Here is a 27,565-nt window from a genome sequence, read left to right on the forward strand (position 1 = left end):
ATTTTATATACATTTATCTATGCATTTATGACTCAAATGCTTCTACGATATCATTATTCAATGAACAAATGTGTGTTTAAAATTGTTTATAAAGTAAAGATGTGTTTCACGAAAGTTCATTTAAACAGAATGAAGATCGACTTCCGGTGACGTTTTGATAGTATGGCGAGCGCCGCTGTTTTCTTTCTCACGTGGGTTCGTTGTTTTTCAAGGTTGTAGTGTATGTAGGGATGTAACGCGTTTTGGAGCACAAATTGTAATTGCTGTAACAATGTACAAGTTTTGGGGATCATCGATCTTTAAATTCTACTCTCGTACGTGCTTAAATCATGCTTCAGTCTCGAGACTGCAGCTGTCAAGATGTCAAGAGATGGAGATGTTACCACGACCGTGGTCAGCAGATCTGAAGTGCAGATTATCCAGAAGTGTGGTTTCAAATCCAAGATGTTACAGCACTGAAAAGGGACCTCGGATGACAGCAGCAGGTCATCCTCAGAATAAGATCAACTCAGATCTGTACACATTCGTGGAACCACATAGAGAAGAGGATTTTGTGTTTCTGGACTTTGTTGAACCAGTGGACAATAAAGATGATGACCTGCCTGATCATCTACAATTACCTGAGCCAACTGCTAAACTAAAAATTCATAAGACGACTAAACCAGACATAAACCGTAGAGGAGTGGAAATACAACTGAACCGTTTAAAAGAGTCCAAAGTGGAGGAAGACTCGTGTATTGAGTTTCACGATGAAGGATTCCCTCTGGAGGTACATACTAAATCAAAGAGAATCAAAAAGCATCAGAAGATTTATGGTACCCCTGATGTGGAGATGCCCGTCAGTGACACATGTTGCTCTGGATGTGGTGCTCTCATGCACTGCGCTGACCCTGACATGCCAGGTTACCTGCCAAGCGAGAAGTTCAAAGCCCTTACGGAGGAAGATAAACTGAAGAAGGCCATTTGCCAGCGCTGCTTCTTGATCAACCACCACCAGAAGGCTTTAAACATCACCATGTCCAAAGAGGAGTACAGAGCGGTTGTAGGGAGGATTAAATCTGAAAAGGCTTTGGTGGTGTTGATTGTGGATCTTCTTGATGTTCCGGACTCCATAATCCCGGACCTTCCCGAGCTGGTTGGGACTAACAAACGCATTATGATTTTAGGAAATAAAATAGACCTGCTGCCTGGAGATGCAGAGAATTACATGCAGCGCATCAGACGACAGCTGGGGGCCTACTGTGCCAGCATGGGCATTTCTATCAAAGATCCTAAAGACATCCACCTTATTAGTGCCAAAACAGGTTATGGGATAGAAACCCTGATTTCGAGACTGCAGTCCACCTGGAGGTACAAGGGTGATGTGTATTTAGTTGGGACTGCTAATGCTGGGAAATCCACACTGTTTAATACGCTGTTGGAGTCTGATTATTGCAAATCCAGAGCTTCAGATGTGATCCATAAAGCTACCATATCTCCATGGCCTGGTGAGATATATTGCGTTCAACAAAAATGTCCTACTAAATATTCTGCATTCTTGAATGACTGACCTCTTCAAATGTATAACTTCACTGGTCGACAAAAAACACCCATTCTTCCTTTAACTCTAGGAACAACGTTAAACCTCCTGAAGTTTCCCATCATCAACCCAACCCGCTACCGTATGCACAGAAGGGCAGAGAGACTTAAACAGGCGTCTCTTCTGACAGAGGCAGACATGAGCCCACAGGAACTGAAGAGAATCAAACAGTTTAGCAAGCGGGGATACTTGGTCGGCGAGTTTGCAAGATTTATTTTTTATGACACTTTTATAAAAAAATAATTGAAAAGAGAACAGAAAATGACAATGTGCATGTGCCCTAAGCTCTAGAATATGCATGCTTTTAAATGGGACACTTTGGTTCAAATTGGTTTGTTTTAGGTCACATTGGGAGGACGTTCAGAACAGATCAGTCTCACAAGAAAACCCTTGTCGAGTTTGATCCTGACAGCCTGAGCTTTGGAGAAGATCCAGAGGAAGACAACATACAGAATGTGTCCCAAGATGCCACCACAGACACAGAACTCACCTACAATGAAATTAAAGATGCTCATTGGTTCTATGACACCCCAGGCATAATGAAAGAATGTGACGTGAGAATCCTTATTAAACATTTGAACCTATTTCTATTTAAATGAAATGTTAATCATGCTTTACAAACACGACACGTTATGTACAGATTCTCAGCCTGTTGAACGAGCAGGAAGTGAAGTTGGTGGTACCTACTCAGGCCATTACACCAAGAACGTTTGTAATGAAGCCCGGTATGGTCTTATTTTTGGGAGCTTTGGTACGCATCGATTATTTGGAGGTGAGATACAGTTTGATTTATGAGAATGTTTACTGTATATCTGCTCCAGGTGAGATTTTAATGTTATTCTTATTAGGGGGAAAACTCATGCTGGTTAACAGTTGTGGCATCATCTCGTGTTCCAGTTCACATCACCAGTTTGGAAAAGGCTGACGCAATCTACAAGAAACATGCTGGGAATGTCCTTCTTGCAGTATGTTCAAACATCACACTGTCAAGACTATATACCCTGAAAACACATCAGTGGTCATAGATCAAGTTTTGATGCTACAGTGTTTTTTGACCAGGTCCCATCAGGTGGTGAGGAGCGCATGAAAGAATTTCCACCACTTATTCCTCAAGACTTTGAACTCCTGGGGCAGGGATGTGACACAGCTATTACTGACATCAAACTTTCATCTGCGGGTAAAAAATTAATGAAAAAAATTAAATTAGAAAAGTAAACATTTAAATTTAGGCTATTTTGGAGACCACGGGTCTAGACCAAATGAGTCTTTTGGCCACTCATCTGCCATAATGAAATTTCTACACTAATGAATGTTTTAATGCGAGACTTAGTTTAAATTCTGTTATGTCTTTCAGGCTGGGTTGCCGTGACTGCAGCTGAAGGACAACTGTTGCTGAGAACTCACGCCCCAGAGGGGGCAGGACTGTGTCTGCGCACCCCGCCTTTACTGCCCCACATTGTCAATCTGAAAGGAGAACGAATCAAAAAGACTCCTGGCTATAAGACCAAACAGCCACAAGTGCTGGTGGATGCCGGCCTTTCTGCAAAAGCAGCTGAGAGACTGAAAGTTAGAACAAAAAAATCTAACAATAAAACTTAAATACATTTGTAATATTTTTAGTATTGAGGTCTTGAAAGGAAACAATGACAACATGAGAAATGTATCAATACTTGTGTACTACACAGTTGTAGTAATCTAATTTTTTATACTGCAACACTTAAAACGTGTATATTGATTATAAAATTCAATGGGTATGCATATTTTATATATTATTTCATTAAAAAGGTAACAAACACAAACTTGTGGCAAGAGTTTTCCTTTTTATTTTCTGCTTAACACATGACAGGTCATAATAAATTTCTATAAAAAGCCAAATTTAATCATTACCCGGTCAAATCAAGGGGATGATATTATTCATTTTATCTAATATAATTTGACTACTTTCAACAAGAAATTAATATGACAGTTGAATACGGTGACATGTAAATGACTCAAAATTTGAGTTGTGATGAAAACCTACTCTACAAAAAAGTGGAAAATAATGAAAAACAAAAAGTGAAAAGACACCTGTTACAGTGATAAAGTATCAAACCGTTCAAGTGCAGTTTTTAGGGGCACTTGCGAGGCCTATGATTCTGCTCCTACAGATCTGTAACTACATCTTGCTTTGGTAACACACAAAATCCAATATTGCACTGAATGCACTAAAGGCAAATTATTCTAAGTTCTCTCTTACAGTGTTTAATTTTTTTAAATATCTTTTTTTACAGAGAATAACATGGGGGACATTGACAGACATGAGGGAAACAGCACACATTCACACACACACACACACACAAAAAAAAAGGTCTGATCTGATAAACTTTGGACCGATAACATTTTGATGCATATAATCATTTAATAGGTTTAAGGGAATGTTATATGGTCTGGACAGGAGGGAAACTACTTTTTCTATCTGGAGTAAAATAAATGAGATCTACATTTCAGAAACAAAATAATACAAAAAAATGTGATTGTCTGAGGCTGTGGAGAGCCCAAAAAAAAGAAGGAAAAAATATATACAAGGCAACAAAATCTTTGGATTTAGCATGAAATTTAAAAGAAAAAAACCCTACAAACTCAGATGATGATACAGTTCGTCTTACAGGCGAACCGCAAACAAAAGTCTTTGAAAGCAAATATACAGTGAAAAAGGAAAACCCTGCTACTCTTACAAGCATGACAAACACTTTACAAAACTTTGTTGAAATGAAATCTCAAAGGTGCATTTATGGTTAGTTGTCAAGTGCTCTTAAATCTGTAAAAGGGAACAAAGAAACAGAGAATGCAATGACATAAGCCAGCTTTAAACACACACTTTGTCTTTCTGACCAGTGATGGAGCTGCTCCACTTGAGTGGAACAACACAAAGACTGTGAAAGCCCTTTTATCATCCGGCCTATTCATGGCTGGACCACCTGGGTCTGTCTGAGCGCATATCTTTGCAGGGATGGCGGGTAAACGTGTACTGCCTTTCTCCGTTTGGTTGCTTCCAAGTAGTGTGACAATAAATGCGGGAAAAAACGTAGATGCTTATTTCGTCATAAAATACATCAGATTCCGCTGTATGTGATCCAAAAGACAATGCGTATAGTTTTAGGTAAAAAAGCAGAATGTGATCTACCATGTTTACAAAAGACTTCATACGCTAAATGAATGAATACTGTGGTATGAAATCAAGTCATGTCAAGCTAAACACTAAAAATCATCCATAGAAGGCATTGAAAAAGTCTGCTCATAAACTGACACAAGAGATGTCCAAATGAAAGCACCCCTTTACTTGTCACCCTGAGCCGTCCCCTCCAAGTAATACACATTCACAAGATGGCGGTTCAGGTGGCGACGGTAGTCCACCTCCATGGAGAAGGTACGGTCACAGAAGATACATGTGTGACTGAGCAGTTTGCTGGGAGAAGGAAGCTCCTCCGTAGGAGTCTCTGGAAGTTTGTCTCCACCTTCTGTGGCGGCCGCTAATCCGTTGAGACCAGAGTCGTAGCTTCCTTCAGAGGCACTGTCACTGATGTCACTTCCCCCGTCGTTACTATGGATACCCTCATCGTCCTCCGCATAAGTGGATTTGTGTCCGGGTGGACCTGGAAGTTCAAGGGTTGGCGTGACAACAGCTTGCTGTTGGCTGAACCCTGGGCAAGTCTCGCTGTCAGTAGGCGATGGCATCTCATTTCCGCTGTCCACCTCTGAAATGTCATTGGATAAGGTCTTGCCTTCTGGAGTTTGATGTGTGGGTTGGTTCTTAACAGAATTGGTCATGTCAACTACCTCTTCTTGGCAGGTCACCTTTGTTGGCGTTTGCTGGTCTGGTCCATCAAGTACTTTGAGCGGTTCAGTCATAGATGTCTTTTCAGTTTGTGGGGTGCTTGACTTCTCTGGTTCCTCATTACTGTCACAAGTATTTTTGGGCTCCAAGACATGCATCTCAGGTTTGTCTGGACTCTTGTTCTTGCTTTTGCTCATCATGTCCTTAAGAATCTCAGGTATGGTGCGATTTGTCACTGGAGTACTGGATGATGGCGATGGCTTGGTTGTATCTTTCTTCTTGCTCTTGACCTGCTTGGAAGGACAGTTCTGTACTGAAGCCTCTAATACATCCATGGCCTCTGCTTTTCTTTTTGCTGGTTTAGTCCTGACGTCTTGGATCGCCTCTGTACTCTGCGTGTCTTTAACAGTGTTTACCTTTGCTAATTTTGTTTGCTTCTTGCATGGCTTCTTGCTTTGAGGTTTCCTGCAATTCTTTGCACTCTCGTTCTCCTTTACCATCTCATTTACAGTCTCGTTCTGCGAGTTGTTTTCCTTCTCTAGCCTCTTTCTTTCCTCCTTTTCTTTTTGTTTTTTATCTAGGTCTTTTTCGACTCTTTCTTTGTCCAAATACAATCTTTGCAACTCTGCAACAGAAGTTTGATGTTTTGCAGTTGCTTCTTTCGCTGCCTCCTTTAAAGGTTTCTCTTTCTTAGGACGACCCTTTGCAACCTTCGCCAAAGATTTGGATTTCTTCTCAATCTTTTTTATCGCTTTCTCTTTTTTGTTCATGCATACCTCTGGTTGTGTGGTTGTGACGTCTGTAACTTTTCCAGAAGTCTTTCGTTTGTCCTTCTTGTTTTTCTCCTTTCCATCTCTTTTCGGCGCTGACTTTTTCTCTTCTGTTTTCTCGTTGGGTTGTTGGATTGGCTTTCCAGGTTTTTCTTTACCACTGATATCAGTGTTTTTCGTTCTAGTCCGCTCCATCAGTTCATTCTCTGGAGCAGATGTAGACTTACTTGGTTTCTTAATGGAGAGGTTGATAGGGCCTGATTCAATGTCATCCAATTCTCCTGCTTGTTCTCCATCATTTCCTCCTTCTCCAATCTCATCTGCAACCTTGTCGTCGGTGTTTGTGGGCAGGTCATCGCCGTCTGTTCTTTTGACACGCAGCCTCACCTTTGACACATCCAATGAAATATCAGAATATCCTGGGTGTCTTGACTTGATGTGGTACTGCAGGTTGCACTTCTTGGATGCGGCGTACTTGCACACCGGGCAAAGAAACTGGCGAGGGTTGACGTGAAGCTCGACGTGCTTTTTAAAGTTGCTACGGTCTGCTGTCTTATACTGGCAGTAAGGGCAGCTCAGGGGTTTGGGTCCATTGTGGACCTGTCTGGCATGGCGGGTCACTTCATGCTGGTTGGCTGCCAGGTAACTGCAGCTGTCACATTTGAAAGGCCTCTCACCTATTGTAAAAAGAGCAAAAGGAGAAGGTCAAGGCTGAACAATCAACTTTTTATATTGACATTTTAAAAGGAACACAGATGCAAATCTCATGCGGGGAGACAGATAAAATACGAGCGGACGCATCACAATACAGAATCACATTGTAATTCACTCTGTATACCACAAACCATGTACCATTTTATCCGGAGCCATCTGGCTCCATGGAGTGCAAAGAAAAGAGAAACATCATTGACAAGATGAAAAGAGAGTTGTAAGCTAACATCAAATCGAACCATGCTGTACAAATTTCACTAAATTAAAAAGAAAGACTGAATAAACTTACCTGAATGGGTTCTCATGTGTCTAGTAAGGTGAGTTTTTTGTGAACTCGAATATTCACAGTATATGCACTGAAATGGACGCTCACCTGGAAAATAAAAAGCAAACATTCATATTAGCTATGAAAAGTGAGAAAAACACAAAAAAGCTTTCGATTGATTATTTGTCCAAAAAAACTGAAGAGAAAGAAAATCATCGGTTCATAATACATAATAAGGATGTACATCAAGAAAGATTTTGCATTTTTGGACTAACAACGTAAATAAATTGTACAATTTTATTTCAAACATACCAGTGTGGGTCCGGATGTGTTGTATGTAGTTATTTTTGCGATCCGAAAAATAAGAGCATTGGTTGCACGTGAAAAGCTTGCTGGGAAAGTGATTCCTCAGATGTTTTTTCCAGTGGTATTGACTGATGGTGGTGTAAGCGCAAATGGTGCACTTGAAAACTCTCTGATCTTCTCCCTCTTTGGTATGATGTTTAAGATGAGCCATATAGTGATCGTAGCGGTTGGTGTTGTATCCGCAGCGCTCGCAGCGTATCACACCTTTGGAGTTACTTAGACTTTCACTGTTCTCCGCGTTGGGTGTCTGAGGTTGTCCGGATTCGCTGCCCAGGTCATCGTCTGAATCAGCCGCCCTGTTTACTGCAATAATTTTCTTGGCACTGTGAATGCCAATGTGGTGAATGAAGTCCTCTTCGTTCTCGGCCTGGTATTGACAGGGTTTACAAAAGAAGGGTTTCTTCTTTTTGCTGGATTCGAAGACGACGACCGGGTTGCGCTTACGTTTTTCTGCTGTAGGGGATTCTGATGAGGTTTTTTCAGAGAGGTCCTCCGCTATTTCCATCTCATCACAATCCGGCGCTCTTTCCGTCACCTCTGGCTCAACTCGGGTGGCCTGTTCCGGGTAACTGGCCTCGGACATCTCATTGTCAAGGCTGTATCTGACGACACCCTCTTCGTCGCTGTCAGAGTAGTTGCTGCTGCCAACAGTCTTGAGTTCAAACATTTGCTTCTCTTCTGCATTGCAGTCTGAGGGAGATGTTTCAGACGATATCACCACATTAGCCAGCATCACTAGCTGAGGGGCGGCCACTTCGTTCTGAGAAAGCTCGGGAAGGTCATGGCTCACCTCTGGCAGAGGAATGCCAACACCAGGCATGAACATAACAGCTGTAGAGGGATAGACTGTTTGAGCAGACATGCTCAACCAGCTGAAAATTAAACAGAAACGTTATATTAATAAAGTTCATCTTAAAAGTGTAAACTGCAATTTAAAGTGTAAATGTTAGGGGTGGCACGAGGTCTCGCGAGATCCGACTGGACAATAAGTCTTTAAAAAAGACAATAAGTCTTTAAAAAAATCACAAGCGGGTTATAATTGGTGTGTTTTATGTCATGGAATAAAACGTGAATAGTTTCCCTATATATTTCATCATTGAGGACTTATTTTAAAAAGTCTAAAAATCTCGTCTCATTCTCGTGAACCCAGTCTCGTGTCTCGTCTCGTGGGATAAGCATCTCTTCACACCCCTAGTAAAAAAGTTATGACTTTTTGTTTATAATATCTGATAAAATAAATTAAACAGAATTTATTCGATATTGCCTGTGAAATCAGGCTAAAGTCTCATAATCTAATTTTGAGAAAACAAGCATCAAAGTTTGATTTCAACCATTGATTTTACTATGATTTCATTCTTTGACATGGCTTTACTTAGTCAATATTAAAGATATCAATGTTATATTTTCACAGAATGATCTTGTAGGCTGATTTTATGCAGAAAACAGTAAATCACAAAAATATGACTTTAGCTGTGTTTTACAGGCAGGGTCACACATGGCTGCTCTGTCATGTGACTTGTATTTGGTTGACTGATCTAATCAAACATCATTTTACAAGTGTTTGAACTGAGTTGTTCTGTGATCAATTCTTGCTTTTTCTACATATCTTTAGGAAAAGTGTCGATTCAGTTTTATACTTCCAAACACTAAAATCTAAGCCAATCTTTTTACATCAAATAAATGATATGTGCTTGTATAAAACGCAATGTTACTCAAACCATGATTCAATTTTGCAGGCATGAAGATGCAGTCTAACTAACTACACGTGAACTAACATTAAACATGTTGACAAAATGCCAAGACATTATTTTAATTATTTCATTATTTTCAAGACATTCTTTTCAAAAAGCATAGTTTATATTTCTGTATAGACTAGTATTTACAGAGAATTGAGTAAAAGTTAACATAAAATAAGTTAAACAAAATGACAATTTGTCCATTAAAGAAAAACAACACTAATCAATAAAATAATGGTGAAACTTTTTACTAAACATTGTTTCAAATTCTATTTTTATTTTTTATGATAAATTAAACATAAACATATGTAAAAATATACAGCAACATCCGTATATAAACATTTTACGATCCAAATAAAAAGTGTATTTTGTTTGCATAAAAACTCTTAAAACACAGTTTAAATTCATCTGTTCTAATAAAATAAGTATGTCTGCCCACAAAAAAGCAGAGCATGGACTCAGTTTTGCAAGCTCAGAAATGTATGTTCGGCCATTTTAAAACAGCACCAACTTCAGCCAGTGAGTGGAGGAAGAAGAAAACTAGCAGAGAACTGAAGCTGTTCAGCACTAGAGTTTGTTGAGATTAATGCATTTTCATCCACAAAGCCCCAAACATGTGTGCCAAAAGCACAAACAAACTTTGTGTGATTTAACGACACCGCTTGATTATTTCAAAGTTGCCGAAAGAAGTGAACAACTTTGACCTTGTTGGACAGCTCCAAACACGAGTCATCTGAAGCAGACCAAGAGCGAGTTTATCTCGCTACATGCGTATTATTAAAAACATATCAAAACACAGTTTTGAAAACTACATCGAGTTAAACGTGTAGAAAATCAAGAGAAGGCGTGTAAGTCACCTCACAAAAAGTTAGGTGATTTCCAATCTGACAAAATCTTAAGTAAAACACACAAATACGACATCGTTCGCATTTAAAATGAAATGTTCGGCCACACTATGTGACATAAAAAACTATTTTCTAGTCAAATCTGCCCTAAAAAGTACAATTTCGAAGCTTCTACCAATGTGTAAAACTGCTTTCCGGAAACTGCACGCAACAACACAAACCACACGACAACATAACAAAGTTTCACTTTTTAAGCAACATAATTGATTTAAAAACGTCGTGCTTTTTTCTTTTCTTTTGTTTTATGTCCACTTTTTGCCTGAAGTGATTCTTTGCTTAGCGTGTGAGTTAGCCGTGGTCCTGATCTGATCTGATCTCACTCCATGCTGAAATGCACAAGCACAGATCAGCCCTGGACAGCGCCTCTCCCTTTCAATGCAACCCTCCATTTTCACTCCACTCAAACTTAGATGGGCCCATGCACACCAAAAACACAACACAAAACCACACCCCGATCACGCCGAAACCCGACGGAATCAAGCCCGTGAACTTACCGTTCGTGTTCACCCGCAGTTTGGCGATTTTGTTGTGAAAATAAGGTTCGGGCAAAGTTATTTCCAAACTCTCAAGTCGATCGACGAAGTGTGCGAGAGTCACGCATTCCAACACATCGCTCTCGCGCAGCGCTCGCGGGGGAGGAGTGACGTCAGCGCAAGGCTCGTTCTTGTTCTCGCGCTCTCAAAGTTTACTATTGTGTGTTTACGTCGACCATTTAAGTGTGAAGAGCGCTCTTGTGCTTAATAATGTAACAAATACACGAATCAAATATAACACGGACTGCTAGATGTCGTGTCGACATTCTGAATGTGGCTAAACAATACGTAGTTTACAAGCAGCAGCGTGGGCCAACGTGCTAAATTTTTGTTGATTTCTGAAACCACGCCTGCCAAATTGGAAACATTAAATGTTAAACTCTTCCTTTAAATATATTGACTTCATATTTTTACATTTTTATTGCAAAAACTTGTTCAATAAAAAAGGAATACAATCTTAGAAATAAAATACAATAACATTATTTATAAGTCAAATTGCGACACTCTTATGGTTTTCAGTAGGTTAAATAGGCCTACTTGGTGGCATTTTCATATATTTGAAAAACAACAACGCAAATTATAAACAACTTGGGTCTATGGGTATTTACCCTAAAGAAACAACATTTCCACAGAAAGATATTAGATAGCTGATCTAAAAGAACCAACACAAGTGCTGGGCAGACACATATTCTGCAAACTTCCTGCATACTAAGCAAAGCTTCTTTGACTAACTTGGGCAAGTGAATTAAATAATTTGGATGTTTTAAATATGTGTCGCTTGAACTATTAAGTTCATTTTAACTTTAAAAATTAATTATTTAACAGATGTTTTCATAGTTTTTATGTTTTCACAAACCACAGAAACGTATGAATTGCCTAAAAAGTAGATTTCATCATTTTAACTGTTAAATTTGTTTGAAGGCCTTTTTATATTAAGATATAAAGAGTTTAGATGCAATCAGGCAGATGTCTGTCTGTCTTGTAGTTAAAGATAATACCTCTCCTAAAGATGAAACAGCACCAACGGTAATTGATGTCCGTAACCCTTTACAGAGAACCTTTACTATGGTCATTCATGCTGGAGTCATTATGGACTTCCTGCTTTGCACTGAGGAAAATACATGCTAAGGCCTGAAAAATTAATGATCGTTAAGTATTCTGCTCTTTGTTTCTAAAAGTAACATCAAGCTTCTTAAACTTCAAAAAGGTAAGGCCCCCAAAAACATACCAAATGTCCCATATGGCCTCCTTATTTAGTTTGTTTGTTTTTTAATTTGTCTAGGTAGTAAAAATAACATAATAGAATGCAAATAAATATATTATGAAGTAGATGGTCCTTACAGAAATTCATTATTATTTATAAACAATTAGAAGGGATTTCTTATTAATTATCTGTTCTATATATAACATTTGCAAATTACATTCTGATAAAAGTAAGATGATATACAAATATGTTATATATTTTGTAAATCTATATCACTGCATACTATGTATATATAAATGTGTGTATGAGACGTTACATAGTCAGTTCACGAATCTATTGCTATAACATTCAGCATAACATTTGTATTTGGTTTAGGTGACGAATTACTGCAATACCGCTACGGTCCACTGGGGGGCAACAGTTTAGTGTATTTACTTTGTAGAACATAATTTGTTCTAGGAAAATTTCTTTGTAACCAAAAGGCCGCGCTCAAGATCTACAGAAAAACCATGTACCACTCGCCTTGGAAATGTGACCACACGTTTCTTTTCTCTCTCTATTTCAATTCGTCTCTGTTATGAAATACGAAATGGGCTATAGTTACTTTTCACGGCCATAGTCTCTCTGACACTCAAAATAATTTAAAACCTATTTTAATTAATTACTTTATTACTTTATTTATATCCAAACGCATATTTATTTCAAAAATATCCATTGGATAAAGCGTCTTCCAAATAAATAAATTAATTAAAAGACATGTCTATATAACTTTGAAATCCATAAATAATTTGTTTTGGCCATTCGTGTTTAACTGTACTATATTATTTTGCAATACTTTAATTTCTTCTCACTGTGGCTGGTTTCCTATGATGACGCCGGTGTTCTGCCAATTTATGCTACCCATAAATTTGCGCTACCCTCGTGTTGTGTTTGGGTTGGGGGAGGGGTTATCACTGATCCGCAAATCATAATCGTTGCGTGATCGGCGTGCAGAGTTTATACAGATCAGCGACTTGCGCGCACACACAGTCGGCGCTCGAGGCTCGACTCTCTCCGGGATGCCTGCACGATCCGTCCGCGCATGCGCATAATGACGTAGTAGATAATTCTGTTTCGCGACGACACTGCACGATCTGTTCCACGCTTGAGCACCTTTGTACCGCGACTTTCACTACTGTCCACCTCTGGTCTCATGTCACTTCTGTGTGCACACTATGCGTTGAAATACTCTGTAACGTTTCCCCAGACTTGTTTGTAGTTCTTTCTTCATGTAAGTGCAGATAGTCTAGGCAGAAATGCATATTATGTTCCTTATTGTGTTCTGTAAACACCATTGAAGGGATTATTCCTCATTTAGATTATATAGATAGATATATTAGCCTATATATATAGACCCATACTAATACAAAATGAGTCGATTTAAAGTTAACTAATATTAGCAGCTTTTAATAAAAACCGTCTTTGACAATACTACTGACCTCAGATCGAAACACAGCAAGTTAAGTAGGCCTAATGCCATGCAGCAATGAGTCGCAAAGGGGAGTATGGAGGAAACTGAAGGTTTGCAGTGACAGACTCTCAAGACTCAGACTTTATTCCACATGTAACCAAAATCGTGTATGTTCATGTAACAACTCCTTTATTATTTTGGATTGGCAACCACGTAAACACATCGTAATGCATAGCGTAAGCTACATTTTAAAACATCAAAATAGACCCGTCGTGAACTGTTAAATGAAAAACACAATGTAGCCTACAAAAATATGCCGCCAGTTGTGCCGTCTAGCCGTCAAGTGTTTCATCGTATGCTTGATACCAATAGTGTAGGGAAACCGTGACGGTTTTACTACGTCATTATGCGCATGCGCAGAACGGATCGTGCAGGCATCCGGATCGTGTACCGACAGCTGTCGCTAAATCCTTGGTGTTTTGAGTCTGACGTCATCACGCAAATGTGTTTTTTCGTCAATTTTAACAATCATAGGTAGTTTAGATGGTTAGAGTAAGGTTAGGGTGTGGGTTACCAAAGATTTAGTCAAAACCAACAAGCCACGCCCACGGATCTGACTCGAAACACCAAGGATTTAGTGAGAGCCCTCTCTCCAGCGCTGATCATTGAGGACTGGCTTCTCGGCTGACGGGAAGCTAACGTTACCCGGAAACTTATCGACACCTCCGATAAACTGGAAACTTATCGACAACTCCGATAAACTATCTCGGATCATTACGAAACGATCTACACAAAATCAGAGATTTGTGGCTATATATTTTTTTTTTTGAAAGTTGATTTGGATTTGAAAGTATTGCTTTTGTGTCGTTACGAGGCTGCTGTAGTAAACTTTATAACGGATTTGCTTTTCCGCGTACTACACGTTGAAACGTTCATCGTGATCCAGAACTTCGTAGTAACGTTAGCGTATAAACGATTTTTTTTGCATAGTTTTAGTTTTACAAAGGTTTTAGCTCACGGAAAAATGAAACAAATATAGCGGATCACATGCAAGTTAACTACTCGGGAACTAAGTGAAGCTGATGAATAATTTAAACTGTTATGACCTCATTTGAGATGTTAATGTTGACATAAAATCTAAACGAGTTCATACTAAACGTATTAACAGTTAAAATCAACACATGACAGGGTCTCGCCTTGTTATTAAGTGAGGTCGTTGTTAAGATGTTACCAGAAAGCCTATGACATATGGCACAGGAATTGGCTGATTCATGTTGTAACACTTAATGCGACTTTGTTTCTTTAATAACGTTACAGAGTTTCACTAAACACAATGCGCGATTCATCTTTGAATTTTAGTCTTCTACACAGGACTTGTTCTCTGGTGGTGCTTCTTTGTTTCCTGCACATTTTTGTCACTGTGATCTATTACGTTAGAAACTCAGATTCAAGTCAAACCTTCGTGCAAAACCAGCAAACCCCACGGATCCACAGAAAACTGACCGAGCAGAGGGTCTCCACAGAGGAGCCCACACCACCATCTGTTTCTAATGTGACAGAGACTGAGAAGAAGCTGGTAACATGTCCTGACAATCCACCTCGACTGGGTAAGAACATTGGAAACCTGTTTAAAAAGCTCAAGGTCAAATTTAAGATGATTGGTATTGAGCTGTAATGCTGTCTTCATAATAACTTGCATTAACAAATCATGCTGTAAATGATAGTTCCACAAAATGTAAAACTCTGTTTTGAATATTGCAAAATTTGGATACTTCTCTTTTTTTATACAATAAAAGTAAATGGGACTTTTTTGTTAGTGGCACATTATGCTTAAAGTGATAGTAACCCCTAAATGAAAATGTGAACACTAAAGAATTTTGACACCTCATTTTTCTATACAATGAAAGTGAATGGGGACTGAAGCTGTCAACCCACCATTTTGTCTTACAAAAGATAAAAAGTCATTTGGGTTTGTAACATGACTGTGAGTAAATGTTGACCAAACTTTCATTTCTGTGGGAAATGTTCCTGTAGCTTCATTGGTATTGCATTGCATTAGCAACACATAAATTATGAGTTTGTTTGCCAGGAACACACGAAAATGCATTGTAAAGTGCTTTGAATACATGTAAATAAAACTGGCTCATTTTAATACGTCAACATTTTACATCTTGAGCACAGCGTTGTGTTTCCGAAGAAATAAATGATGTGACCTGTCACTTTGTGTTTTCTCTAACCATATTCCAAAAACAAAGGCATGTTTGTGCAGCTGTGCGTGTTAACGTTTACCCCTCTGTGTAACATTTGTTGACAGTTCGGCTGATCCCTTGCGTAAGTGCCTTTGTCGAATTCACTTTATCTGCTGTTGGTGATTTATTGTTGACGTGTCCGAATCTTTAGACCCCTGTTTTGCAAACGGTCTTGAAGTGTTGCGTTACACACTCATTCCGTCCCGCCATTATTCTCTTCTGTCAGTTGGTGTTATACTGCTGCTGTTGTAGTGTGATAATGTAATTAGATACAGACTTCTCAGGCGTGATGAATAATAATGAGATGGGTAAATTGATATATTTGAGGTTAAGAGCATTGTGAGGTTTTCAGTGGTGCACTGCACACAAAATTAAACAAACACATTAGAATGCACATTGGCATGTAAAACTCATAGATGTTATTCATTGACAAGGTTGTTGTTAGCTTTGGGAACAAACACTGGGGAACCTAAAGGGAGATGTTATTGCTCAGAAGTTGTTCCTTCATAGCTCAGGAGATTTGAGTTCTCAGTTGTTTCATTAAAGTATCAACTGGGTCTCAGATTTTTATCCAAATTGTTTAGGAGAAATACTCTAAAACAGAAACAAACGAGACTGTTGTAAAATACTAGTATGGAACTTTTAAAACGGGTATAATAATCTGGATTTGGGTAAATTTGTTGAGAAATGTTTGAGTTCAAATAAAAAAAATTAAATAATATTGACATTAGTTCAGACTTGGCAAATCTATGACATTGTTGAGATATCTTCTTCATTCAATCTCATTGATGTCTAGAAGAATCAAACCCAAGATATCAAACAAAAATCATCTCAGATTGTTCCTTATGGGAAACTTCATCCACTGATGCTAAAAATCTCTAATTGACAAAATACTGGTTAATAAGCGTTTATGTCATTAAAACAGAGACACACAGAATGTATATTTGTTGACGCTTATCTCCATGTTTCTAAAGTACATCCATTGTGTTTTTGTCTTAATAGTGGGTCCGCTCCGGATTGAGTTTTCTGACCCTGTCACCTTGGATCTCGTGAGAAGTGAGAATCAAGTGCTGCAGCCGGGCGGGCGGTTCAAACCCAAAGACTGCATCGCCCAGCAGAAAGTGGCCATGATCATCCCCTTCAGAAACCGGGACGAGCACCTAAAGTTCTGGCTTTATTACCTGCACCCCATCCTACAGCGCCAGCAACTAGATTACGGCGTTTATATCATCAATCAGGTTGGTATTTCCACTAGCGCAGTAAAACGGATTGTAGCGGTCTTTGACCCTTTGAAGCTGTCAAATGCTTGACTTGCCATTACACAGGTCCAAAGGCCTCCGGTGCAGAATGATGTCTGTGAGTCAGAGGTTTGTTTGAGCATTTCAAAGAAACAGCAGGCCACCCAAAATTGAAAAGTTTTGAAATAATTTACTCTCATGTAGTGTTGTCACGGTACCAAAATTTCAGTAGTCGGTACCAATACCAGTAAAATTCCACGGTTCTCGGTACCAATTTCGGTACCAAAGCTAAACACCAGTACATGCTAATTGAAACACAATTTTATTAATAAAGCTCATTGTTAATATAAATGTATAGAAAGCAATGCGATTTTGTATACATGAAGTATAAGTTCATTGTTGCTGAAACTGTTGTGTGCTCACTGGGGTCTCTCATGCTGATGAACATCCTCCTCAGTCTGCTGCTGTAGAAGACAAATAGAATAAACTTCAGTAAGTCAACTGACTGAACAAACATGCATATGCAATATTACAACAAACCTCAGTTTTTAATACTGCATTTACACAAGATTACTTACATTAAGGTAACTGTATATTAAAATAATAAATGCAACAGATATATTTTTCTTTAGTTTAAATGTGGCTTTTTAAACCTAATAGAGTTATCCATCCAAGACATACACATTGCTAGTCATACAGTTAGTATGATAGGCCTAAATAAAATAGGTACTGTAAACCCCATCCTGTCCTCCCATTTATTTTACTCCATTACAGTTATAAAAGCATTAAATGGTTAATAAGGACACTTGACTGGATTAGCATTGGCGCTAACAAATTAACACGCAAACAGGGATGTTTATTTTGACGTAACCTTTAACTTAACATATGCTACAACATTCATAATGCAAACGCGAACATAATTTGAAACTTACCGCTTGATCTTGTTAACTTAAATCCGGATGCTTCCTCGTTTCACCACAAAACTCTGTTTGTTTTCTTCGTGATATGACTAATCTGAAGTATTTCTGTGCGCATCTCTTGTGGATCGGAGCCGCGCTTATCCGCTCATCACGTCTTGTTGCGTCTATGAAAAGTTTCCGACTGACAACCTGTCAGACAGAGCATCAGTACCCGGTTGACCCGGTACGTCGGTACTACCGGGTCTTGTGAACATTAGGTACCGACAACTTTTTTATTTTTAGGTACCGACTTGGACCCGAAGTACCGGTACTTTTGACAACACTACTCTCATGTCTTTTTTTTATATGGCTTACTCCTGTGAAACAGAAGATCCTGTCCAGTCTTTTCTATATCATGAAAGGATATAAAGACTAGAGCTGGTCTAAAATGACAAAAGCACTATAAATGTATCCTAAAAGTGCTCGACACGTTTTGTCCATTGTACTTCGAGTCATGTAAGCTCGAATGGTACTTGTGAGGAACACACGTCAACAGATTTACAGTAAATAATGACTCGATGCATTTAATTTCCCTAAAGATTAAAATATGGTGCACAAGTCATATAGACTGTTATTGTATATCATGCTTATTTGGTGCTTTTGCAGCTTAAAGTTTGAAAGTCCGAAAGTCCATTTGCCGTTGTAATTGTGGACAAAGAGTGACCGGTGCATTAGTCGTAGAGTGTTTGAAATTACAATAACGAGTAAATGAGACATGTCTTTCAGTTTTTGGGTAAAGCAATCCTTTAATAGGCATACGTTTTCCACTAGAGAGATTGAAGAAGACTGATTGAATGCAAGTATAAACTCTGGCCTATCCTGTTGGTCTTTCACACCATGCCCAAAGATACACCTAACCTGTGGGCAAATATAAATGCTTGTTGTGTTTGCGAAATGTAATGAATGGTTCCCTTTCAAGCGGTCAATTGGAACAATCAGCGCTTCTTTAGTTTACATTGCGTACTTCTTTTGTTCTCTCAAGTGTAAAACTGGTGTGATGAGGTGTTTGGTAACTGGAGCCTTTTCACGACTATAACATTAAAAAGGCTGACAAAACCTCTTCTAACATATTTAAAATTTCCAGAAACTTTTCCAATATTTTTTATAAGATTCCATCTTTGTTTGCCTTGTTCCTGTTGATCAATTAGTTGAGAGTTGGGTTTAATTGACTGATTAAGTTTATTAATGATACAACAACAGGGAACTCAAATACACAAAACTTGAAATAGTTGGTGTGAAGTGTTCTGCAGTATTTCCCTGGAACACTAAAGTTTTATGACATTTGTTTCATCTCATTTATTATTTACTGACCTCATTTACCTGTGGGCTCATATTATCTTGTCACAGGATATCTAATGCAGTCTTCTTTAGCTTTCTGATTTAAATGAACAATCATTTTAGAAATCGTACATTTTAATGAATGAGCCAAATTTACCGCAGTATTGTGTTTTTTCTTGCTGCTTTACTACTTTTTGCCAGTGTTTCACAAGTAGGCTATATACAGCTATATACCGCACAGCTCAAGCTGTTATTAAATTGTTTCTCACCTAAATGCAGTTAGAAACCAGGATACGTTAAACATTACACAGTAGTTCCCCTGACTGTTGTAAAGAAAGCAGCTGTATGCTGTTGGGCGTTCTCTTAGAAAAGAACGAAGAATTCTTTATGACAATGTGGGAGGTTTACTGTAGTAATTCAGTAACCTCCCATGATAGAGGTGAGACGGAGAGACAGTTCTGCTTGATCTATTTCAGTGCTTTGTGAATCGTTTAAACGAAAGACAAGACTATTGTGTATCATTATGTGTGAGTTTGGATGAAAAACATCCTCATGTGGTCATCAGGAGGCTCTTGAGGACCTGATTGTTTTCTAAAGTGTTGCCTAATTGTTCTTTCTAATTTTTCTCTTGGTTTTTCTCTCTGTCACCCTCTTCTTTTCTTTGCACCTTGCATTTATTTTTTCCTCCCTTTCATCTTACATTCCTTTCCCTCACCCTGTCCAAACCGAACCCCTTTTATGCACGTCAGAGGGCCTTGCTCTTGGGAAAAGGTGAGACGTCTGCTTGCTCTTTTTCTGGCCAATCATGGTCCGCTTCGCTGGCTGCATCTGACAAATGGTAACGTTGGATTATCTGTTTGGTCTGTCATTTCCTTCTTTAGTTTTCTCACTCTCTTGTATTATTTTCCCATGGATGGCAACTCCGGTGCCAAAAATAGCTACATTTCCTGTTGCAAAAGTATTATTTGAGGACTTTATCTAATCTAAACTTGTGACTAAAGTTTTGAGTTTATTTCCTTCTTTATATAATTTTAATTTTTAATTGATTGATTGTTTATTTTGCAAACTAGCTGTGTATTTTTTTTTTTCTGGAAAAAAAACAGGCCCTAGCCTTTCAAAAACGTGCATCTGTTTCTGCCACGTAAATCAACCCTATCTGAACAATGAAGCTTTTCACTTTCACGTCTTTGTGTTTTGATTCCTCAAGAGTCAAAATCTCTTCTTCAGTCTTTGGAATCCTCCGGCGAGACCCAACAGTTTGATGATCAGATCTTGGCGTTGACATGTGAAACCAGCACATTATGTCCACTGAAAAGCTCGCTGGAGAACAAATGATCTGGTTCTTTTAACCCCGCTGTAAGGCCACATCTTCCACATCAATCGTGGATGTCCTCCACTCTGCTAGAACAAGCACACCTCAGTTTGTTGGGGTTTCCTGTGTTATAAAGCACTGCATGGCTACTGTCTGTGGGGTGTGCGGGGGGTTAACAGATTGCTCGGCCCCCCTGAGGTTCCGCTGTCATTAAATTTCATTGCACAAGCTCAAGTGCTGCAGTAATGCTCTTTAGATTAGGGACAGGTGGGCCTCAGACAGGAACAACATCTATTAACCATGAGCCAAAGTCCCAGATCCAGCGTTAAGATATGGATGACTGTCTGAGATGCGTCGCTTTGAAATGTGAAACTTTGTTTGTGTTCTGCTGAACACAAAAAATCTTCAAAAGTTACTAACTAAATACCAGAGTAGCCTGTTATTGATACTACAGTAAAATTAATATTTCCTATGGGATTTTCTTCAAACTGTGTGAGACTGTAAGAATTGTCATGTTTTTCCTCATTATTTTGTGTACTTTTTCCCTTCAATTAATTTTTTTAAAGTTCAAAGCAGCTTTACGTTCTAAAAGAAAACACACCAAAATAAAATATGAAGAATGCATTTTTTTAAGACAGTAACTTAAGAATTATTGTAGGAATGAAGTGTGAACAGGCCTTAACTGTAAAAATGTTTGTAATTCAGAAACTTTATGAGGGTTAATGATTCACCAAAAAATAAACTATGCTCTGATATCTTATCTTATTTCAGAGCATAATTTATTTTTTGTGAATTATTAACCCTTTGCATATATTTTTTGCAATCATAACATGCAGAATTTGCAGCTGAGTGTCTTCTGCTGACCTTTTATTCAAGTTCTCCTCTCTTCTTATTGGCAGGATGGTGATGCGGCGTTCAACCGTGCCAAACTCCTCAACATTGGTTACAAGGAGGCCATGAAAGAGTATGACTATGACTGTTTTGTCTTCAGCGATGTTGACCTTATTCCCATGGATGACCGCAACATCTACAAGTGCTTCAATCAACCCAGGCATCTGTCTGTGTCGATGGACAAGTTCAGCTTCAGGTATTTCATTTATTTTTTACTTGTGTCTCGTCTAATGAGCCACCGCCCCATAATGGTTGTTTATAAACTGAGCTCTCGGGTAAGATTTTGAGAGATGTAAGATCATGAGTTTGATGTAATTTAAAGGTGACATAATTCACGGTGTTTCGAGATCTTTATTGTGTTGCAGTGTACATGAGTTCACTCCTAGTTTGTGAAAAAACGCTTTATTTTTAACATATTTTACCTTTATTCTTCACCGCAGTCTCTCACAAAACGACCAGATTTTTTCCGGTTTCTATCAAGTCCCTCCTTCCAACACGCTCTGATTGGTCAAGCTGACCCAATCTGTTGTGATTTGTCAAGCGCTCAGAACTTCAGTGGAGAATGTCCCACCTTCCCATACCTTTAGCTTTAGCTCTTAGCAATAAACACTAAGAATGGCTTCAGTTTCACCGAGTGGATTTTTACTTTCCTAGGCTAGGGCACATATTAGTGTTCAAACACCTTATAAAAGTGAATTTTTCAGAATATGTCTCCTTTCCCCTTATATAACGACACAAGTTACATAAGGCATAAAGCAACGTGTGATTTTAAGTTTCAAACAGATGTGGTGATTGAGGCAAAAGTTAAGAATCGTATCTAATAACATCTATTAGTCAGCCATTTGTAGCCCCCCAAAAAATGTAAACTGCAGTGCTTTCGACATGGACAATATTTTTTATAATTCTATATATTTCCCTGTAATAAGAATGTAAGTCCATTGGAAAGAAGGGCACTAACTGACGAATTATTACAGTAGTTAGTTTTACATTGGAACATTTTAATGACACGTGTGTCAGATTAGAGCCCGTTGAAACCACAGTGGTCTGGAGTGAAACTGTAGCTTGTAAGACCTCATGCCTCCAGCACATGCTTCAAACGCTGCCACGAGCATGCGCACGCAGTCCTGGTTAAACAGCGCTTTGAAGCATGATGCATGTTCGCTTTTGGATTTACGGTGTGTAATGAGGAAATGATTGTAAAGCACCACACACTGAAGCAGTTGTTCTTTTGTAACACATGTTGGCAGTCTTTTATAAGGCCGTAACAATATTCAGCGCTGTTAGCGTGGCCTGCTGTAGCTGAGCGGCTGTTTTTTCCCAGAGAACTTTGAAAGCATCTGGAAGTCATTTTGTATATTTTGTCATTTCACTGTGCGGATGAAAGTCAAGGAAAACCGGAACCTGATGCAGAATACTCCGTTTACTCATTCATTTCTAACAGAGACAGCATTTCTTTACAGGTGGTTATGTAAAAGCAAATCTGTAGGAAAAGAAGGAAACAATATGTGAATCATGGTCAAATATGTAAAATATACTGTATGTGAAAAATGGCGAAATGTATCAGAAAGGTCTTTGGTTGAATCGGAGTATGCGAGGAGTGTGATTTTTGCATGCTGTTTTGCGTAGTCGTCCTCCTGGACTTGAATTCAACATCTGTTGTTTTCTTCTCACGCCGTTGGTTTGCATTAATCTGAATGCACATCAACGTTGTAACATTTAAAAACACTCATCTCAAAATTTCACCCAGACATACAAAATGCAAGTCCTTTGTCATTGATATCTCTTAGGTTGTAAGTATATTACACTACGCAGGGCATCAACCTCAAACTCTGAGGCAGCAGATGTTTGTAGATTCACAATCACGTCCCTGCCAATTCTCATCACTGAAACACAGCCGTTTCCCCGCAGAGTAACATCGAGCTGCATTTGCATCAACAGCGACTATAGCAACCGTCTCGCAATGCGCAACAGTACCCCTGAGTCTTGAATCTCTCTTTCTGTCCTCGACAGGTTACCGTACACGCAGTACTTCGGTGGTGTGTCGTCTCTCAGCAAAGACCAGTATCTTAAGATCAACGGCTTTCCAAACAACTACTGGGGATGGGGAGGAGAAGATGACGACATTTTTAACAGGTTTAAACCCTTTTTAGCTTCAAGTCGAGCCAGGAAAACTCTGGCCCAATAAGCCGGAAATGTAAAAAATGCTGAGGGACCCGAGTCACACATCCTGTTGCTGTGGTGTCAGCATAGCATTGCACAATGAGAAGCATGACATATAGCTTCGTAGTACATGCTTAAAGGCATAGGTTACATGAAAATAAAGTCTCTCGTCCTGTAGTCACCGTCATGACATTTAAAAGCTGTGTGTGACTCTTCTGTAAGAAGATATTTTGTGATATTTCTCAGTGGTTTTTTGTTCATACAATGGAAGTCCATGTGGGTCAGTGCTGTTTTGCTTACCAACGTTCTTCAAAATATCTTCTGTTGTGTTCTGCAGAAGAAAGAAAGTCATACAGGTTTGGAATGAGTAAATGATGACAGAATTTTCATGTTCGGGTGAACTATCCGTTTGAAATGATTACTGAAGTAGCCAGCACAATTTCTGGTTTCAGGAACAGTGTTTGTTTTTCCTATCTGGTTTTTGTGTTCCTGACAGCAGAGTGATAAAAAGCATTCTGTCACCAGCAGAGAGGGCAGATAAACCTTATCATTAGCATAAACATTAGGAGAAGGGTGGTTGCCCAATGCCCTCAGACAGGAGTTGGTAGCTTTTTAATGCATGTTGTTGCTAATGTGCAACATTGAAAGAAGAAAACGTTCTTCTTTGAATCTTGTTTTACATGTTTCACTTCTAATTCTAGTTTATTTCTGGCCATTGCCAGTTTTAGTTGGAGAAGGGTACAGAAGAGCCCGACAGTGAATCTGTATGCACCAAGGCTTAGTATGCACATATGTTAAAGGGATTGGTTACCTAAAAATATTCATTCTATCATCATTTATTCACCCCTCATAGCATTCAAAACCTGTATATGCCTCGTTCTTCTGTAAAATACAAAAGTAGAGAGTTTGAGACATGCCTTGAGGGTGTTGTGTCTGTACATTGGAGGTCAATGGGGGTCAATGTTGTTTGGTTACCAACGTTCTTTAAAACATTTTGTGTTTTGCAGAAGAAAGAAAGTCATACAGGTTTGAAAGGACATTATGATGAGTAAATGATGAAAGACTGTGTGTATTTATTAGTGATGCTTCCGAAAGAAAGCATAGGGTTAGGGATTTGAACAGACCATATTTATGAGTAACTTAATTTATAGGCACACGCAATTTCTTCTAAAAAATATGAAATCTGCTTGTTAAGAAGGGTACAGTGCTTCCCTTTTTAGTAATAACACCACCAGCATTGTACTGTACAGGAAGAGGCACTTCCTGCCCTCCAACTGCCATCCTGCTGAGCATGTGACCTTTAAATCACATGTGTCATTTGTGTTTGCTTTACGTACATGTAAACTGGATCTGAAATGAACTCTGTTTTAACAGGATCAGCTCTAAAGGGATGTCGATATCAAGACCTGACGGCATGATTGGCAGGTGCAGAATGATCCGTCATGAGAGAGACAAACAAAACGACCCCAATCCTCAGAGGTACAGTTCAGAGCTTTTAGTAAATGTTTAAGCGCTCCGATAAGCTCCAAGGGCAAGTTACATCACAGTTTCCACATTGCAGCCATAGAATTGTGTGATTTATAGAAAGACAGAACTTTGTGTTACATCTGTTCATTTTAAATGATGAAAAACGAAGTCCCTGCTTCGTTATAATGGTTAAAGGGACAAGTCAGCCTCTAGTTATGCCAAATCTGTGTAAATTTATTTTTGTTCTGATGAACAGAGAAAAGAATATTTAAAAGAATGATTGTAACCAAACAGTTCTTGGCCACCATTGACTACCATAGGAATTACAGTGGTAGTCAAAAGTGCCCCAGAACTGTTTGCTTTGCATTCTTCAAAATATCTTCTTTTGTATTCAACAGAACATTTACAAAGCAGTTTTTCCAACTACTGTATGGTAGTCAATGGTGGCCAAGAACTGTTTGGTAACAAGCATTCTTCCAAATATCTTTCTCTGTCAAAGCAAAGAAATGTATACAGATTTGGAACAACTTGAGGGTGAGTAAATGAAGATAGAATTTGTATTTTCGGGTAAACTGTTCCTTAAACAACGTTAATAAATGTTATTTTTAAGAGGTTATTTGTAGACCCTCTGGTAATTTAGTTGTTTTCTGTCGCAGGTTTGACCGGATAGCTCACACAAGGGATACAATGGCAAAAGACGGGATCAATTCATTAACATATGAAGTTGTTAAAGTGGAAAAGGACCAGCTGTTCACCAAAATCACAGTGGATGTTGGGAAACTGTGATTTCTGCATTTAGACCTAACACTGCGCAAAGCAGCAACACTGGCTGTAGAAAACCTAATGTGCCTTATCAGAGACGAGTTTCAAAGTGGATTCTAGTTTTCTTAAGACTTCAGTGCTTTGAATTGTTTTGCCATCTTTGCACATGTGATGGTGAAAACGGGGATCTAAACCTTTTTTACCCAGAGTGTCAAAAATGTTCAGCAGAAAAATAGAGACTTTAAGGTTTAACTGATGGATCGAACTTGTTAAGACACGTCTGTTGAAAGAAAAGACCTCTTGAGCCACTTGATTTTAAGCAAAGTGATGAAAATGTTCCCGTTTCGGGACAAGTGAAGATTGTGAGATGCTGTGTGTGATATTGTTTGTTGTTCTGAAATCATGCTAGGTGAGAATATTTGATCAATTGATTATGTTGATCTGAAAGGTAAGCAATGCAATAAAACTTCGAGCTGTGGATGGTCTAGGCATACAGCATACCAACTGGCATCCGGACTTCTGTTCTTTTTGATATTATAGATTTTTTCCATTGCTGTACCAAGTATTTGGGACTTACGGAGCCTTTTAAATGACGTCTGTTTTGTTAGAGATGAGATGTCTGAATGTACTGGTTTTGGGTTTTTCTTCCTCCGTGTGCTTGATGCATAATGGGTCAATAATCCTCTCTGCTGGAGCTCTAAAGTGGCAGCCATACATCTTAAATAAGTCGATTTTTCTCTTCTGTTTATGCTCTTAATATTGAGGTGTTACATTTGGGTTTTTGGAGGGAAATCAAATCAAATGTTTTTGATTTCAGTCCTTTATTGCACAATGAAACCTTCAGGGGTTGCATAAGGACACAAATATATACAAGCTGTCTACTGTACTGTCGAAATGAAGCCATTGACAACTTTGGGTGCCTTTGTTGATTATGTATTTTTTTCCTTTCGTGTATAATGTTTGTTTTTCAAACCTGCAACCAAAAATGCATTGGGCTTGAAGCAAGTGAATGTCAGCTGTTTGCTCAAGCGCTTTTCTAGACGGCGGCTCATCCGTACGCAACGTACTGAATGTTTAAGTCGTACAGCCAAATGTGAGGGATTTTTTCCCCTCCGTGCGGACCACCCCAAAAGGCCCATAGATTTTCTTTCCAGCTTAAGCTCTCTCATGCCTTATAAAAACTCTTGCACTAGGAAAGAAAACTACCTCTCCATACGGCACAACCTTGCAGACAGAAGAGATTAGCGGCTCAAGTCAAACCAAAATGCTTAGACAAGTAGTTTTTGGCCTTTTCTGCTTTTTCTTATAGGTCAGTTAAAGCGAGGTTTAAATCTCTTTGGACAATGGTCTTTGTTTTAGAGCCAGCACATAACTACGTTTTTTAAGTTTAATATTTTTATTGGTCAACATACGTTTTGTTGTATTGGTCTCCATTCATTTCTTTATCGTCTCTTTCGTCTTCTGGTTTTTTTTCTTCCAATTTTGACACTTTTGTTCCTATGTTACGTAAATGTAATGTGATGAACCCAATCAGAATGAATTCAATTGTGTTTGATTTGCTTTGGCTCTTAACTGTGTTGTGAAATATGAGATGGTCACCCGAGCTCAGACATCATATTCTACGGCCTGTTAACCGAAACTGAAGACCTGCTCAGGTCTTTGTAATTTTCCATGCACGCAAACCAAGTTAACCCTTACCTAATAAACGTGATCAGACCTTAGTTTTTCATTCCTATTTATAGTTTATAGGTTTTTTTTTATCTGACGTAAACCTAGTGTTATCTGTACTTTCTGCCCTTGAATTAGATCACATATTTTTTGCTTTTGTTACATGTGAACGTGATCTGTTATCAATGAGAATGTCATTTACTGCTGCTGGCATTAATGTTTACTCTGTGATGGGACGTCGTGCGAGG

The 27,565-nt window shown here is 38.8% G+C and overlaps 3 protein-coding genes across 3 annotated transcripts; 2 read left to right on the plus strand and 1 right to left on the minus strand.

The window, feature by feature from the left end:
* The first annotated feature begins 165 nt into the window (after positions 1-165).
* On the plus strand, positions 166-3,185 carry noa1 (nitric oxide associated 1). Its single transcript, XM_057349312.1, has 7 exons — positions 166-1,487; positions 1,611-1,775; positions 1,922-2,133; positions 2,220-2,351; positions 2,428-2,544; positions 2,639-2,756; positions 2,934-3,185. The coding sequence occupies exons 1-7, from the start codon at positions 272-274 to the stop codon at positions 3,176-3,178; spliced, it is 2,205 nt and encodes a 734-aa protein (XP_057205295.1). The 5' UTR covers positions 166-271; the 3' UTR covers positions 3,179-3,185.
* Positions 3,186-4,887: 1,702 nt separating this feature from the next.
* On the minus strand, positions 4,888-10,781 carry rest (RE1-silencing transcription factor). Its single transcript, XM_057349309.1, has 4 exons — positions 10,641-10,781; positions 7,452-8,377; positions 7,164-7,247; positions 4,888-6,840 (listed from the first exon to the last, which is right to left on the minus strand). Exons 2-4 carry the CDS (start codon positions 8,365-8,367, stop codon positions 4,895-4,897), a joined length of 2,946 nt encoding a protein of 981 aa, XP_057205292.1. The 5' UTR covers positions 8,368-8,377; positions 10,641-10,781; the 3' UTR covers positions 4,888-4,894.
* A 2,978-nt stretch (positions 10,782-13,759) lies between these two features.
* b4galt1l (DP-Gal:betaGlcNAc beta 1,4- galactosyltransferase, polypeptide 1, like) lies at positions 13,760-27,370 on the plus strand. Its single transcript, XM_057349320.1, has 6 exons — positions 13,760-14,940; positions 16,585-16,820; positions 21,269-21,456; positions 23,271-23,393; positions 24,795-24,899; positions 25,544-27,370. Exons 1-6 carry the CDS (start codon positions 14,667-14,669, stop codon positions 25,671-25,673), a joined length of 1,056 nt encoding a protein of 351 aa, XP_057205303.1. The 5' UTR covers positions 13,760-14,666; the 3' UTR covers positions 25,674-27,370.
* Positions 27,371-27,565: the final 195 nt, after the last annotated feature.

This window comes from Triplophysa rosa, linkage group LG13 (assembly GCF_024868665.1).
Source record: "Triplophysa rosa linkage group LG13, Trosa_1v2, whole genome shotgun sequence".
NCBI classification, from domain to species: Eukaryota; Metazoa; Chordata; class Actinopteri; order Cypriniformes; family Nemacheilidae; genus Triplophysa; species Triplophysa rosa.